Source organism: Tetrao urogallus (genome assembly GCF_951394365.1).
Source record: "Tetrao urogallus genome assembly, chromosome: 2".
In the NCBI taxonomy this organism is placed as follows: domain Eukaryota; kingdom Metazoa; phylum Chordata; class Aves; order Galliformes; family Phasianidae; genus Tetrao; species Tetrao urogallus.
In genome coordinates, this window is record NC_136814.1 from 23148311 (window position 1) to 23165189 (window position 16879).

Sequence of the window (16879 nt, forward strand, 5' to 3'; positions counted from 1 at the left end):
ATATATGTTGATGTATATACATTGATAGGTACAAAAATATGTAAGAAATCTGTAAATATTAATTTATTTCTTAGCTTTGTAATTAATGTAACTACTGAGACAATTTTGCATGCACTGAAAGGTACTTAGGCTTTATATATTTTTTTCAAACCAGTTCATTTTAAAAACCTCTATTTAAATTGCTCTTTTTAATTGGAAAAGACAAACTGGGTTTATTTAAAAAAAAAATTAAAAATCTGAAACTTTTTCAAGTAGAAGTAGTTGATTTAAGAAGACTTTCAAAACTTAATTTTGACTTTATGTTGAATTATTATGTGAGTTTAAATATAATCAATTAGCAGGAAAAGAAGTTGACTTGTCTTTCCTGATTTATATTGTTCATTATTGGAGAATTGGTACCTCATTCTGACCTGGGACTTGTGCTCATGGGATAGAAGAACAGAACTTTTTTTTTGCCTAGAATATCTTCATTTAGGATTTAACTTATGTGATGAAACAGTTGAATGCACCAAAGTACTGAAGGAATTTTTTCCTGCTTCCTCTTTTCAAGTGGAGGTTTAGTGCTCCCAAGTCTTTGCCAGTCTTCAATCAGCTGAGTGTCTTCTTGTCCTTTGAAAGCTTGGAAACAAAGAAGCAATGACAGCAGCTTTAATATAATTTATTAATAAGATCTTGAAGTCTAAATTCATCTTGCTTTCAAGTTTTTGATGGCTTTATTTTGGGAAGAACTGATAAAGCCTTATGTTCTGCTACCCTATTAAAGGCTCACCTCTGTGGGTTGTCTAGTGACTAATAGTGGGATTAAGTATAGATGGTACATGCATTTGGTATGAATAACAAAGTGGGTTTCTGTTTTTCAAGCTTTCAGTTTATTTGCACAAAACACCTATGCATCAATATATTTTTAAATACATAGGTATATTTTCTAATTTTTGGTAAAAATAAAGTATTTAAGTATATGGTTTTGATACCATATGCTTTATTGCTATATTAAAAAAAAAAAAAGGCTTAAAAATGATATAAGCAAATCTTTTTTGCTTTGTTTTTCTTAGAAATAACTCATTTGAGGTTTCTTTTTTTTTTAAATCCCCTTGGATGGCATGTACAGAGAAGGTACTTTAACAGGGCTACATCAGTTAAATGAAATTATCCTAAGAAGAGAAAGAAGGTTTTGGCTTTTCTTTGGAAGGCAGTTTACCTGTCAGGATCAGATGAGGATACTCAACTAATTAGTATGGATAACACAAGAGAAGGTAATAATAAACTATAACCAGTTCGGAGAAGAGAAATGAATTACTAGCTTCAGCTTTAGTATGTTGGAAAGAAAAGCTATTGTGTTATCATGAGATGTGTGTTTTCAAAACTTATCGCTGTCTCTTACGGCTATGCCTCGGTTTTCCCACAGTTAGCTAATCAAGGCTGATAAAGGAGTGGAAATATACTATCAGTTTGTTGTGTCCTGTGTTTTTTCCTGATCCTACTTATCTTTCTTTCTCACACATGTATACTTGACAGATGTTAATGAAATACTTCTTTGAACTCAACAGATATTAGTTAATGAAAACTATCAGAACTGAGATGAACCTACTCTCCATAAAATATATTTTTACCACTTTGATCTCTGACAATTTGGCTTTAATCCTGGTCACCCTGTGCTGGATTTCATTGTACATTCAGTTTATGTCTGGCTTTTGTTCCAAAGCTACAGATAAAGTGGAGTACTGTTCTGAAAATTTTCAGACTGTTTATTCTAGAAGGAGACATCCAACGCGATACTGGGGAGATATGCAATCTGAATGCTGGGACGACTCAGTTGTCCATATCAGTCCATTGATATGGAAATTGTATTTTCCTGAGTTTCTTTGTTATTACATAGGTCTCTGAAGCAACTTTACCTGCAGTAAAATACAGTGAAGAGGAAGATTGTGACATTACTAATTTTTGAAACCATCTAACTACAGAGGTCCTCTGATTAAAAGTCATGAAGTTGACTGCCTTGGGCCAGCTTGGGCTCTCACTCTGGCTGAGAAGAGTCTGTGTTATCTGTCCCGATGGAGAGCCAGAATTTAATGCTCTGCTGCCTGGGACTTGTACAGGGCTTAAACTGGTCTTCTTTTGTTGTAACAATTGAAAATCAAAATGTTTTTTGTTTGCATACAATTAGATACATACTTGATTTTTTTCCCTTTAAAAACAAGTTTTCTGATGGTAATTTTTAGAATACTTAGCAGAATTATAATGTATTTTGTAGAGTTTGGGAGAGGCTTATTTCTTAAATGTGTTAGTATTTGAGGGTGTTTGTGTTTTCTGTGTTTGTGTGCAGATTTTTACATTTTGTTGTATGGCATCAAACTGCCACTGAACAAAGCTTTATTTTTGATTGTAAAAGAGAGCCTGATTTATTTTGACACATAATATATATATATATATATATATATATATATATATATATATATATATATATATATATAAAATTTGACCACTGCAATTCCCAAGATTTTTGTTGTTTTGGTCTGAATTAAAATGTTTTAAAGAAATGAATGGTGAGATTCTGTACCTTGCTTGAAGGACTGCTATTCTTTATGCTTTTCAGTGAATGCTTTGCTGGCAGAATTGAGAATTGCCACTATTATGCCTCCAGATTTCCATTTCTGGAAGGCTGCACTAGTGCTGTTTGGGGAGGCACTGATCTATTATGATGAGGAGACAGAGATGTTAAGGTCATGTGCAGTTCACAAGTGAATCATAGGCCCTGATATTATACATCTCCACAAAGAAGATGATTTACTTTGTCAGCGAAAATAAAAGAATCTAATTTATAGGTTTCTAATGCTAAAAGTGCCTTTTCAGCTTGTATGCTCTTGTTCTTGCAATTCAAACTTAAGAAGGGAGCAAAAATCTGTTGAGTTTTGTTGGTTTTGTATGGTTTATTAACCTTTGAAATCTATATTGCAAATATGTCCAATAAAATGGTCTCTAAGAAGTGCAGAGTTGGAAGAAACTAAGTAGAGCTGATTTGTGAAGAATTTAAGAATAGTAGTGATCTCTGCAGTGTTTCTGCACTTAAGTATCGTTACTTTCTTCAGGTTTCCTTCAATCTTGTTTCTGGGATATTCTGTGTGCTCTGTTGGTCTTTTGCAATGTGAATTTTAGATGGTGTCCCTTTTGTGTTGCTTAGTGCAATTGAATCAGGATGCAGTCAGCTCATGTCTGCCCATTTCTGCTTCCAGTCAAGTAGTTCTGAAACCTAATATTCCCTTGGCACATCTCCCTCATATGTAACGCACTTGTTTAAGCATTAGTTTGTCCCTGAACCTACTTGACAGAACCACAGTTAGATAAATTGACCAAAGCTGGTATTGTTTTAATGATATGTCCACGTGAGTTTGCCTTCCACGTACAGAGCTGTTGATTCTTCCTGACTGCTTTGATATGTGGCTTCATGCCTTATTTATTTTGCACTATTCCATGCCTGCCATGAACACAGATGTATGATTTTCCTGTCAGTCGTGTCCTTTGTGCTTGCTGCTGATGCCTGAGTGACTGGACATCATGACCCCATGAGGATCAGTTACAATTTGCTGTTTATGCAGTGGGGATGTGGCACAGAGATGTGGACAGAAATGGCTACTAATTATTGAGTGCTTTTTCTTTTTTTTTTCTTTTTTTCCTCCTGTGCATGGGATGCTCCAGAAGGGAAAAGCACAAATTTGGAACTACAGGGAAAGGAGCACAAAACTCTTTTCTGAACATGATGTTAAAAATAAGACAGGAACCCAAAAAAGGAGGATTAGTGGGAGATGGTGAAATGTTAGGTTCCAGTAAAATACCATGTATTTCCCTGGCTGTGGTGGCAGAGGCAGGTCAAGGTGCTGATTGTCAGCTAGCATTCACCCCTTTAGATAGAAGAGCTCCCTCCCCTCTTTTTTGTAGTCTCCTCCCACATTCACTGCATATTTTCAAACTTCTCATTGAGAGAAGTGGGCATCTGATGGACAGCCTTCCTCACATACACCTTGATTCAATCAACAGAGAATCTGCAGTATGCTTTGCAGAGTGCTCACTGGGTGGGGCAGATATTCAATGGAGTAAACCATATCAGAAATTTAATAACTTATTAAAATAATGAAATTTAATAACACATATGCTAAAAGGTAGACCTTTTTAAGATGAAAATGGGCAGCTGAAAATAAACAGAAAACTTTAATATTTGAATCCTTACTATCACAACCCTGAGGGGTTACTTTAAGGGATATCATTTAGGGGATAACTTGAATCGTGTAGTATAGAAAGGGCTTCTGTCTGCAACTTCTTTGGGCTTAAGTGGGGAAACAAAATAAAACAACAACAACAAAAAAAAAATAGAAAAACCAACAGGTTGAAAGCAACAGACCTCGTGTGGTATTATCTGTGAACTATGATGGTTTTGAAAAAAAGTTGGGGTTATCTGATCTGCTCTACTGCAGCTGTACAATTTACCAAGGCTAGCCATAATCTATCTATAATTCTCTCTGTGGATCACAACTAGAAAGAGATGTGACATGTCACTGAATGAAGCTATATGCTGTCATTGTGGCAGTAGAGGGTGTCTCCTGTCATAGTGAATCCTTGCCTTTCTCTATGTGTCTTGGGTCTCCCTTCTCCAGCTATCTAGATTAAGGCTGTCATGAATGTATGCCAGTGGATATCAGCTGGTTGGTTGGTGCTGGGACTGCTGCTGTGGAATTACCAGGTCCCCCTCTGAAAATTTATGGTTTCTCTGATAGATCTTTGAGACAGGGATGTAAAACCTAAAACCTTCTGCTCTTCATTTTCATTTCCTAGGTCAGCCAAGCCTCCGAGAAGCTATCTCGATGTCCTGTATAACCAATGGGAGTACAGGAAGCAGGAAAGCAAGCCACAGTTCCTCTGTATCTGTTGCCAGAAAAGAAACTTTTTCATCTGCTGCAAAAAGGTACCAACTGGTTACTAAAATTGAGATCACATTTTGTAAAGTGAAATGGGAATGTGACGTGTAATAATGCAAAAATAAGCTTTGGAAACGTGCCGTGTTGTTCGCCAGCTTACAGCAAGGTTCTAAAAAGAATTCGTAAATAGAGAGTATCTCTATAGTGTATATTGGCCAAAATGCATTCTCAGCAAGAGACAGAAGGGGCAAATATACTTAAGTATGAATGGAAAACTTTCCTTCTGGTATTCATCCAGATCTTTTTCTTTCCGCCCCCCCAAGGAGACTAAAGATGAAACTGAGTTAATTGTCTTGAGTGTAAATAGCAGGCAATAGTAAAGTAGTGATGAAACAATAGTGAATTTTAAGACAGAAGTTTACTTTTTTTTGTACATGAAATCTTAAATCAAAATGTCTTCATCTTTGCAAAGTATGTATCAGTTCTCAAATATGTAAAATAGCGCTTTTAAGCTTAAGTATTTGAAATTTAAATGAGCTGTACACAAAGCAATGGCTTTTTTTTTCCCCTCTAGTGTAATGGTTCCTGCTGAATACCGTAAGCAAAGTGTTTCTATGATTACTTTCTTCTGTGGGATGTTTAAATAATGATTGCTTGGCTTATTTAATCAATACTTTACAATGGTTCATTAGGAAGAACAAGTTGCCTGATATAGCCACAGGACAGAGAATACTCTTAATGTATAACTGTGGTAAATTATGTGAACAACTTCTTGGCCTCTGCAGAGTTCTCTGGTAACTCCAGTAGCTGTTTCATCTTCTGCTGTGGATGTAAATACTGTGCTATACAAGAAGACAGGAAAATGATATATTTCAGGGAATAAAAATGCTGAATGCAAATATATAAACTGTATAAGAACAAATTAAAAAAAAACCTTTAGTGCCATTTGGAATGTGGAAAGGAAGGGTAATACCCTGGACTTCACTCTTCTCCCTCAAAGAGCATTACATGTCTTCTTGTTTATTTTTTCAGCAATAAATTAGAAACTGATCATGGTATGTCTCTATCTGCTAGCACAACAGGCACTGGGACAAAAGACACTGCTGAAGGAAAGTATTTGTTAGTAAGCACTTTTCCATTAATCTTACCCATGTGGCTCTTAGAATGTTGATGAGAGCCAGTCCGTTTCCAGCAGTACTCAGTTTGCATTTGCTTTCCTGATTAATTGGCTGCCGTGCACTTGACTACAGAAGAGGAGCAGAGTGGTGTGAGTGGCATCCCTTTCATCCGAGTTAACATCTTTAAAATGATTCCTGGATGGGTCACAAGAGGAAAACCCTAATGTGTGGAGGGTAGCTTTGCCCAGGCTCTGAAACCAAGTATGCAGGTGGGGAGGCCTATTTCAGGAATGTTTTAAGACCTCCAATTTTCAGTTATCTTCTCAGCAGTTCTAATGCCTTTCCACAGTCTCCCATAAAATTTGTTTGGTATTTGGAAGAAAACAGGTTTGTCCTTTTGTAACAGTACTGTTTTAAGAAAGATGAAAGCAAACGTCAATTCTCTCTTTGTGGATGTGAAGTCTGGTAAATTTTTTTCTTTTTTGTAACAATAGCAAAACTGTTCTGTACAGTGTTCGTGCTGGGAATCATAAGTGAATTTCAATAGTCCCACCTTCTTAGCAAAGTTAGGATAATCATGTTGGAAATAGACACCTTTTTTCTTTATGATGAGTAGGAGGCAGGCTAAAGAATAGTATCAGCAGATTGTAGAACATTTCACTTTTACTTTTCCAGGCTTTCTTTTCAGGCTAGAGATTCAACTGTTGCAGTAGGTGGAAATGGTTATCTGTTTATCACAGAATCACAGAATGGCTAGCGTTGGAAGGGACCTCAAGGATCATGAATCTCCAACCTCCCTGCCACATGCAGGGCCACCAACCTCCACGTTCAATACTAGATCAGGCTGCCCAGGGCCCCAACCAGTCTGGCCGTGAACAGGGACAGGGCATCCACAACCTCTCTGGGCAGCCTGTTCCAGCACCTCACCACTCTCTATGTAAAGAACTTCCCCCGATATCCAACCTAAATCTCTCCTCCTTCAACTGAAAACCATTTCCCCTTGTCCTGCAGTTATCAACACTTCCAAAGAGTTGACTCCCCTCCTGTTTGTAGGCTCCCTTTAGGTACTGAAAGGCTGCAATGAGGTCACCCTGCAGCCTTCTTTTCTCCACACTGAAAAAGCCCAGCTCCCTCAGCCTGTCTTCATAGGGGAGATGCTCCAGTCCCCTGATCATCTTTGTGGCTCTCCCCTGGATTCTCTACAACAGCTCCCTGTCTTTCTTGTACTGGGGGCTCCAGACCTGGACACAGTACTCCAGATGGGGCCTCGCAAGAGCAGAGTAGAGGGGGACAATCACCTCCCTATCCCTGCTGGCCACCCCTCTTCTGATGGAAGTTTATGTAGTTACCAAACAGCTCCAAAGTCTGTCTTAGCTTTTCATGTTCTGAATATTTGTAGCCACGCATCTAATCATCTACTGGAAGTTTAGTTTCTGTGTGCTGTGCAGTCTTAATATTGCATGTTTATTGGCCTTTGGCCTCTGTAGAGCTGGCATCTTTGAGCACTTCTACAGATAAACAGTTTCATACCTGGACTCCTTAATCCTCACTCTACCAACCTTGAACATCGTGAGATCATGGGAGTGATCTGCACAACAGCACTGTGTCTCATTTCAACAAGCGTGCTGCAATTTCAGCTGTTGCTTCAGAAGCACTAAAAACAGAGCTCAGAAACATTGTGAAAAAATAGATAGATGATGTCTGATTCTGAGAAGCGAAGTAATATGTATGAGGAAAAATTCATCCTAGCTGTCTGGAGCTGATGTGTGACAGAGATGCCGAAATGCTTTTCAACAGAGAACATGCTGCATGCTTTCTATATCACCAGAGAAACACATTTGTACTTTGTGCTGTGCTCACAGAGACCTGTGATCATTTTCCTTAAGACTAAACATTTTTTCTAAAAACAGTTTCTGGTAAGGAGCTGTGTAATTTCAGACTGACCACCCTCCACTGCAGCTGCCAGAGTGTTGTGATCCAAGGGATGAAACATTGGGTTAAGTGAAAATGGAGAATCTGGAAAATTAGCACAGGTAGTGATAGATCTCAAATACTTGAATGTGGACTGAAGAAATACTTCATCAGGTTGGGATTTGGAAAAAATTTTTGGATGCATTAAGTGACTGCTTCCCAGAAGAACTAATCTTTAGAAACCCACAAGAAAAAAAGGTACTCTCTTTGATTTGGTTTCAGTTGTTGCACAAGAGGTGCTAGGCGTTCCAGAGATATTAGTGGGAGAGCCACTCTACAATAGCAGCCATAATTCAACTAAGCTTTTAGCAGTAAATACATTCAGCACTTGCAGTGAATATAGAATCATAGAATCATAGAATCATAGAATCATAGAATCACTAAGGTTGGAAAAGACCTAAAAGATCACCCAGTCCAACCATTCACCTATTCCCAATAGCTCCTACTAAACCATGTCCCTCAACGCAACATCCAGTCTTTCCTTGAACACCCCCAGGGTCGGTGATTCCACCACCTCCCTGGGCAGTCCATTCCAGTGCCTGACCACCCTTTCTGAAAAGTAATACTTCCTCATGTCCAGCCTGAATTTCCCCTGGCGTAGCTTGAAACCATTCCCCCTGGTCCTATCACTAATGACACGAGAGAAGAGGCCGACCCCCAGCTCACTACAACCTCCCTTCAGGAAGTTATAGAGAGCAATAAGGTCTCCCCTGAGCCTCCTCTTCTCCAGGCTGAACATTCCCAGCTCCTTCAGCCTCTCCTCATATGGCCTGTGTTCCAGACCCCTCACCAGCTTCGTTGCCCTTCTTTGAACACGCTCCAGGGCCTCAATATCTTTCTTGCAGTGAGGGGCCCAAAACTGGACACAGTACTCGAGGTGCGGCCTGACGAGTGCTGAATATAGGGGAACAAATATGACGAATGACAATAACGAATATGTTTTACAGTGAAAATATTTTAACTTTCAAATTAAAATAGCCATCCCATCCCCCCCACACACACACAAAAAAATAAAAGAAAAAAAGAAAAGTTTACTTGCAGCCTGGTGCCAGATAAAAAACATTGTATTGGAACACCAAGTATACCTTGTGCTGCAACTGCTAGCAGTGGTTGAGTGACTCTCAGACATTAACAGAGAAGCTAAGTAGTGAAAGTCATGTCAAAGGTGGGAAGTGGAGAGTCTACAGCTGAGAAGTTCAGTGAATAAATTAAAATATTCCTATACTGAACCTATGGCTTCTAGGAGGTGGATCAGATGAGCTGAATGAGTTCAGATAAGAACACAGAAAATATGAGACTGAAAAGTTAGGTAATGCACTGCTGTCAGCAAATGGTAATTGTACAAGCATGCTGGAAGAATGAAGAGATGAATTTTAGGATTGCTGCCACATCATTGTAGAGTAATAAAACAGAGTGGGAAAGGACTTTCAGTGATCATCAAGTCCAACTGACCATGTCAGGTTTAACGAAATGTTGACCCTGATGGCGTTTTCCAAATGCCTCTTGAACACTGACGGGCACGGGGCATAAACCACCTCTCTAGGAAGCCTATTTCAGTGTTTGACCACCTTCAAGGTAAAGAAATTTTTCTTAATGTCCATTCTGTTTTGTTTTCTTCTTACTGAAAAGAAAATGTAACTTAGAGGTACTATATTGATGTGTTTAACTAGTTGATATGGTTTAGTGTAGAAATTCCAATCGAGCCTTATAAATTTTGGGAGGGTTATGTTATTTTCTAGTATTTTACCAAATCCTCAGTGCTTCATCAGAGTGTGTAGAAATATTAAAATGAAATGTTTTGAAGGTTTTGTTTCAGTGATAGATGATACACTTTGAAATAACAATTTGAGCCAAGAAGATCCTATGAATCTTGTATCAAAAACAGGACTCCATTTTTATTAATTTGAGTATTTACTTAACTCCTTTTCACGGATAGTGTTTTGTGGAAAAATAGTAAATGGAAAAACAGTGAAGATTACACAAGAGTTGAGGGGAGAAGTGATGTGAAGAAAGAGAACTCTAAATACTGTTCTTCAGAAGGGTGCAATTTCTGTTTCACTTTGAATGTAAGAGGAAAATCCTTTTATCCCCATTTTAGCTGCTGCTTTGTTCGGCTGATGCATTTATTTTGGAAGCGGTTCTTTTATCACATAAAAAATATGCCATATACTGTGGAATGCTCTTCTCTTTCAAGTCCTGTTACTCGTTATGTCATTCCATATACTGCAAATTGTGCTGTTCTATGCAAGTGACCTTTAGTTAGATCGTTAATGAATTTAAGGTTGCTAATGACTTATACTTAAAGCTGTTTCAAATGTTAGCCTGATAAATACAGCAATGTGAAAATAAAGATGAATTCTTGGTTCTTCTATATTAACTGAAGAAGTGGCAAGATAGCCTGACATTATCCAGCTGCAGTTCAAAACAGTGATGTGTTTTGAGGGATGATTTCCTTTGAACTCTGCTGCATTCACTTCTGTCAGCTTCAAGTGCTGTAGCAGCACCCAAGCATGCTCAAATCAAAGTTGTATTTCAATTTAAATCAGAGTAAATTTAGTATAACTATCCAGGATAAGTAAATAAACATCCATAATTCTGTCACCATTTTTATTTTTGGAGCTTGTAAATAAATCTTGTTTTAGCAAAATTCTCTCCTGAACAGTGTGAGTAGATAATCAGAAGTTTCCTTAAGTGATGATAGATACATAATGCTGTGACATGCTTTGCCCATCTTTTCATAGAGGGCATTTTCTCCCACCTTTTTAATTTATTTGCTTGTTCTCTTCTTTCTTTCTTTCTTTCTTTCTTTCTTTCTTTCTTTCTTTCTTTCTTTCTTTTTTTTTTTTTTTCCTCCCCTGTATTATACTTTATTTTACAGCGGTACAGAAAAAAAGAAGGAAAAACCTCCTGGACAGAAAGAAAAAAAAGAGGAATCTCATTCTAATGATCAAAGTCCACAAACTCAAGCATCACCTTCTCCCCAGCCGCCCTCACAGACTCTCCAAACACACAGGCAAACACCAGAAAGCAAGAGTTCTGCTCCAACTAAAAGGTTTTCACAGTACAGAGCTAGAAAATGATTGTAATGACACTGAGTTCATATCTGACAACAAGTCATGTGAAATAGCTCCAATTTCCTGATCAAGTTAATGTTTAATTTTTTTTTTTTTGTGAAAGAATATGCATTCAATATACATTGCAACAGAGCAAATCTCTTGAAAAATTTTGAGCAAATTTGAGATTGCAAAATATTTTTGCTCAGTGATTGAAATTCTAATATAGTAAATTTACCTCTAATCATTCATTATCTTAAAGTACATAACAATTATTTTGACTTGATCTTTCTCTAAAAATACATTATAGGTTTTGTCTAAATAGTTGAATTGAGTGCATTTCGTGCATAGACATTTACTACTTGCTGTTACATTTCTGAAAGGCTAGTGTTATTGCAATTCTATTTTTTTGGACGTTTTTCTATTCAGAAAAACCACAGTTCAGATTTTTTTCTTTATTTAGATTTTTGCCTTTTATCTCTTTTAATTCCTGCTAGTTTGCAGGAGAATTCACTTTTATTCTGATTCTTTACTCGAGTGAAGTTGCATTTTGACACCCAAATCACAGAACTACTTGACTTGACTGAAGGTAGGAGTTCTAGATGTGCCTCTGTTCCTCTTTTTGGAGGAACAAAAAATAGAAAATAAAAAATTAATGGACTGGAAAGTTAAGGAAGTGAATTTTATGATTTGGTTTTAATTCTGAATTTAAAGACTATTCAGATCACTTACTGTGTTGAGCTTTCGGGTTTTTTTTTCCCTTTTGTGCATTTTTTTTTTTTTCTTTTTTTTTGGTTCATTATCTTATTGTTTTGGAAACTATGACATCTTTTTCTCTTAAGTTTTTTGTTTGGGAGGCAAACCTTTAAATTTATTTCTCTGAAATTTACTGTAGTTCACAAGATTGTTGTCTTGCATTGCTTGAATTCTAATAAATATTTAAATTTCCACTTGACTGATGCATGTCATAACACTGCATAAAGGCTGTCTTCATGTCTTGTACAAACTCTACGTTATCTGAAGCTGAACTTGCAGCCTGTTGTCCTTTTGCCTTGGTATCTCACTGTAAAGGTGTTTGCCTGAAGTCTTGCATACTAATCTTCTGCAATGTGGGGAAAAAAATAAACGCCTTTTGTGGTCTCGTTGTGGTGTAACATGATTTGGTTAACGCGTTTGTCTCAGGACCTTTTCTAGCTTCCTGAGGTGCTGTGAAGGTGAGCTTGCCAGTTCTGAGGCTGCAGTTCAGAACTTACGCCTGCAAAAAGCATTTCTGATGGGATGACATGTAACACTGCTAGCTGAACAGATGCAGACAAAGACAGTTGGATGAGAGTAATATGGCCTATATCACTTTTGAACATATTTTCCCTGATTTGTGTATGAAACGAACTAATGACTGCAAAACTTTTCAGCTTACTATTATTGTAAATTGGCTACAATAAGATTGCTGAAAAAGTACATCAGAATTCAGAGATTTGTCTATAACACTGAGCTAATAACAAGCTAACCCTAGCTTGCCTTCGTGTAAGAAGTTTGCAGACATTTTTCAAAATGATTGAAGCTATTAAAGTTGTTTAAAATGGGCTACCTCCAAAGCAATCTTATTCAATCATAGTCTGGCAGAGTTTTTCCTCCATGGATTGTTGGTTTAAATCTGACGAATAGTGTATCAGTCAATAAAAAATCAACTTTTCTGAGTGATTTTTTAAAAATTTGTTCCTTAAGTCTAATATGTTGTAGCTGCTTTTTCCCTTTTTTTTCTAATTTCTTAGCAAAGTAGTAACGAAGTATAGAGATCTTTTTTGTTCAAGTCTTTATGTAAGAGTTGTAAGAAAATGCAAAAGAATGGATAAAACATTTGGCATCTGTCTTGCTCAGTTGTTTTTGTTCATCCAGTTAGAACTTTTTGACTAATCTTTTTTTCCTGTTTCATGCTTCAGCTTGAAGGAAGATCTAGCTCTGCTTTTGTCTACTGCTGCTTGATCTGTCGGTTGCAAACCCATTCCAGTTACTCTTATCTTCTTGTCATTCTAAAATATATATATTTTTTTCTTCTAGCATAAAGAGATCGTTGACTGCTGAAAAACCTCACAGTGCTTGGGAGAGCTCAGATGACAGTCGTAACAAGCTACTGAGAGTAGCATCAACATCTAAATTAATATCGAAAGTGGCAAAGAATGCAGACAAGTACGTATAGTTGGTGCATAAAAGTGAGTGAACTTAAAAATCAAAATATTAAGAAATTGCATAATTTAGTGAACTGAAATATATGCAAAAAAAAAAAAATTTGCACTTTTGTTTTCACTGCAAATAATTACTTGCACAATTTGGAAATGTGACACTCCAGATATCAGTGGAATCTGAAAATAGTTATAAAATGTGAAAGCGTGAAGTGAGTGTAAATATATTTTAATAGTCTGTTTGGATTAGCAGAATTATGTGCTATGAGTTATGATTTATAGCTTAATACTACTGTAGTGAAGTTTCTAACCAGTCATTTTAATGATTGATAATTATTTGAAAATGCCATTATATTTCCTTGCTGTTAATTCACTGGATTTGACGTGTGTGTTTCTAAAGTAGATTGTAGTTACAAAAATAAACATATATGATTTCAGGTAGGTCACTGGTTAACAAATTTCTGCATACTGTTTCTAGATAATAGGCAGAGATTTTCTTTTCAGTTTGACCTTTAGTATGCCAGGGTTTATTTTCTGTTACTTCTGTCCTTCAGAAAGTTCTATTTAAACAGTAAAGTGTTGCAGTGTTTTTCTAGGCCTGCTTTACAGCTTTTCTTAATACTTTGTGCATGGCAGCCAACTTTGACACAGCAACTGTGCATGTACTTGCTTTCCTGCAGTGCCCTAAAAAACCCAAGAGTCCCAAGACATCAAAGAAGGCCTGAAGAATTGAATGGTGTTTTCTTATTTCATTAAGGTCTTGACAAGGCATAGAACACCACTTCTCCACCTTCTTAACAAGAAGGATTAGTTCTGGAGGAGCGAGCCTAACGGTGCTCAAAGTGGCTGGTAGGCTGCTGGGTGCTGAGGCGAGGCTGAAGCCTTCCCTGCTTTGCTCTGTACATCAGGCTGCCAGAATGCAGTGGGATGCCACACTCAGCAAAAACATTTCTGGATATCCAAGATAAACCACTGCACCTATAAATTAAGTTACCTTTTTGTCAATAGTGAATGGTGACAATGGTTTGTTGCTTTGTAGCTGCTATGTTCTCCCGACCACATGGTGGAAGCCCTGTCTCCTCTGTCCTTACGTGTGGGTTATGCGCTCTAAACCACTGTTCCCCTTGTGCTCTTCTTCAGTATTATTTTTCTCAGTTAGTCTCTCCACAGGGAAGGCACTGGGAAAGAACAGCACTGAGTAGTTACTTACCCGCTTCTGTTAGCACAGACACGAGTTTGTGTTTTGCTCTAACTCTGCATTGCTGACCCCCTTGCTTGACCCACTTTTTGTCCTCTTTGCCACTTGGGCTTCCAGCTTCATACTTGTATGTTTGGTTTCATTTTTATCTTTTGGAATTGTGCTCACTTTGTTGAAATCATTGTGCTGACTTTTGGGTTGAGCCCTCTGCTGTTTTCTGAGATCCCTCTGAGTTCTGAGCTTGCCCCAAAAGTACTGCCAGCTTATCTACCTTCCCGATCTCATACATCTACTCATTAATCTTCATTCAAATAATCATTAACTGACTCAAGGCAGGGCTACCTGAAAACCACTCCTGCTACAACAGGCAGAACTCCTCAGGCCTTTCAGAGTAATTTCCATGATGGTGTCCTGAGTTTCCATGTGAGACTTGCAAACACATATTTAATAAGATTGGTGTAAGTGCATACCATCTTCCCTATGAACAGAAAGAACAAAAACATCATAAATTAATTTGTGGGGCATAGGTATCGGCACATTTACTAAAAGCTTTATGTTTAGCCTGGAGAGTGCTGTGGCTCAGTGAAGTGCTGTGTGAGAGAGATTATGGCTTGCATATTTTGCAAGTACTTTTGTTTCCTTTTAGTACTGTTTTTGACTGTCAGAACTTAAATGCCCTGTTTTCTCAGTTGTAGCAGAGTACTTATAGATAATGTTTAGGAATGAACAGCCCTCTTCTTAATCAAATTTATTTCCCGATTTCTATTATCCTAATAAAATATTTTTCCAAAAGTGTTAAGGTTTTCCTTTATTTAATATTGAAAAATATATTTTAATTTTATTTCCTTTCTGTGTATTGATTCAGGAAAGGTCAAAGTGAGTGCCTTGTTTCATTTTCCTGCTTTTTCTCTGGAAGACATTAAATGCCACCCTTCTATCGTCTCTACTGTAGAGCAAATCAGATGTCTAAGATAAGAGTGGTTGACGAAAGATTAGGATTAATTACTATCAGAAAAAGTTATTTGTCCACAGCTTGAAGCTCACGTATCTTAAAGCATTGGGCAAAAAATGAAACTTCTAACAGTGTGGATTGTAAACTATTGTCTGATTGAGGAATGGATATTACAATGTATTGAGTCTTTTGTTCTTACTTTCAGATTTATAGTAAAAAGAGTATTTGCATTCAAGAGCACACATTAAAGCTCATTTCTTAGGTCCTGCATGCTTGATTTCTAGTAGAATCAGTTGTATTGTGCAAAGACTGTGTTTAAAGTTCCCAATTATAGAAGTTGACCTAATCAACCTAAAATTGCCAGTCTTGTGCAAGGGAATAGAATTCAGCCCCTACTGTAGGCCTCAGGACAGAAATTTTTTACATGTGCTTTGTGCTGCCAGCCCGGAATATGGACTTTGTTTAGTAAGCTCAATCTTTAAGCCAGCGCTGAACCTGCGTGAACGTAAATCAGTCTAATGTCACAAGAAGTGACAGCATTCTCACAGCAGCCAATCATTCAATGTTTTTTAGGCAAAACTGTGAATTCGTCTTTAATTTATCTTTTGGTAGCACGGTGAAGGGTGACTGTACCAATAGCCAGAGACGACTTTCCTCATTTCCTCATGCATATGCTTGACCCTTAGTCACTGTTGCAAAAACTCGACCTCTATCCATTGGCTGCCTCTCATACCTTGCTGCTGAATTTCAAATGTATTCAAGGGTGGAATTTTATTTTATTTTTTTTAATAATGCAATAAGTTCTCCCATCAAGACGTGTTATTCTGACAAGAAGAACTCTGATGCTAGAAATCAGTATTTCTTCCCCCCCCCCCCCCCCCCCCCCAAAAAAAAAAAAAAAAGACAGTAATTTTTGTGAAAGTTCATTCTTGGTTCTGGCAAGGAAAGATATCCAAACCGCATTCCTTGAGAAGACCTTGTGTGTATCCAGCAGTGCTGTGTGGATCCATTTTAAATGAAACTGTGACTTGCTTACATTTAACCCACGTGTCTAACAGGGTTAATTCCTAGAGAATTTCATGTTGTTCTGTGCAGACAACTTGTTTTGACAGGTGATAAATTCTTCACATGCAGACCTGAGGGTGTTTGGCAGCTTAAAACATTTTGTTGTTACACATTTGCTCTCTTAAAATGGAATTTTCAGTCCACAAAAATTATAACCTTGATAATTTATTTTAAACATCATTTTACCTCTTGCTGTCAAAGTAGTTCTTAGAAACCCGTGCCATGCTGTCAAATGCTTTAACTTGAAAATAAAAATATAGAGACCTGAGTGAAAAATGTGTGTAAATGCTTACTACGTTGACCAAAGTTAATTATATAGCATCCTGTGGTACAGTTACATTACACACAGACTCTGAGAGTCTTTGTATAGTACCAAATGGATTAAAATATAAAAGTAGATTATATGGGTTTCATGAAGTCCTAACAAAAACTTTG

The 16879-nt window shown here is 37.3% G+C and overlaps 1 protein-coding gene across 1 annotated transcript in view; it reads left to right on the forward strand.

Annotated features, from left to right (window-relative positions):
• The window catches only part of EML4 (EMAP like 4), a gene marked incomplete at both ends in the record, with an annotated part of 91392 nt that overhangs the window by 25086 nt on the left and 49427 nt on the right, over window positions 1–16879 (forward strand). Inside the window, 3 exons of the mRNA XM_079549900.1 lie at window positions 4825–4954; window positions 10875–11048; window positions 13108–13236. Coding sequence (XP_079406026.1) covers window positions 4825–4954; window positions 10875–11048; window positions 13108–13236 — 433 coding nt within the window. The remainder of the gene's footprint in view (window positions 1–4824; window positions 4955–10874; window positions 11049–13107; window positions 13237–16879) is intronic.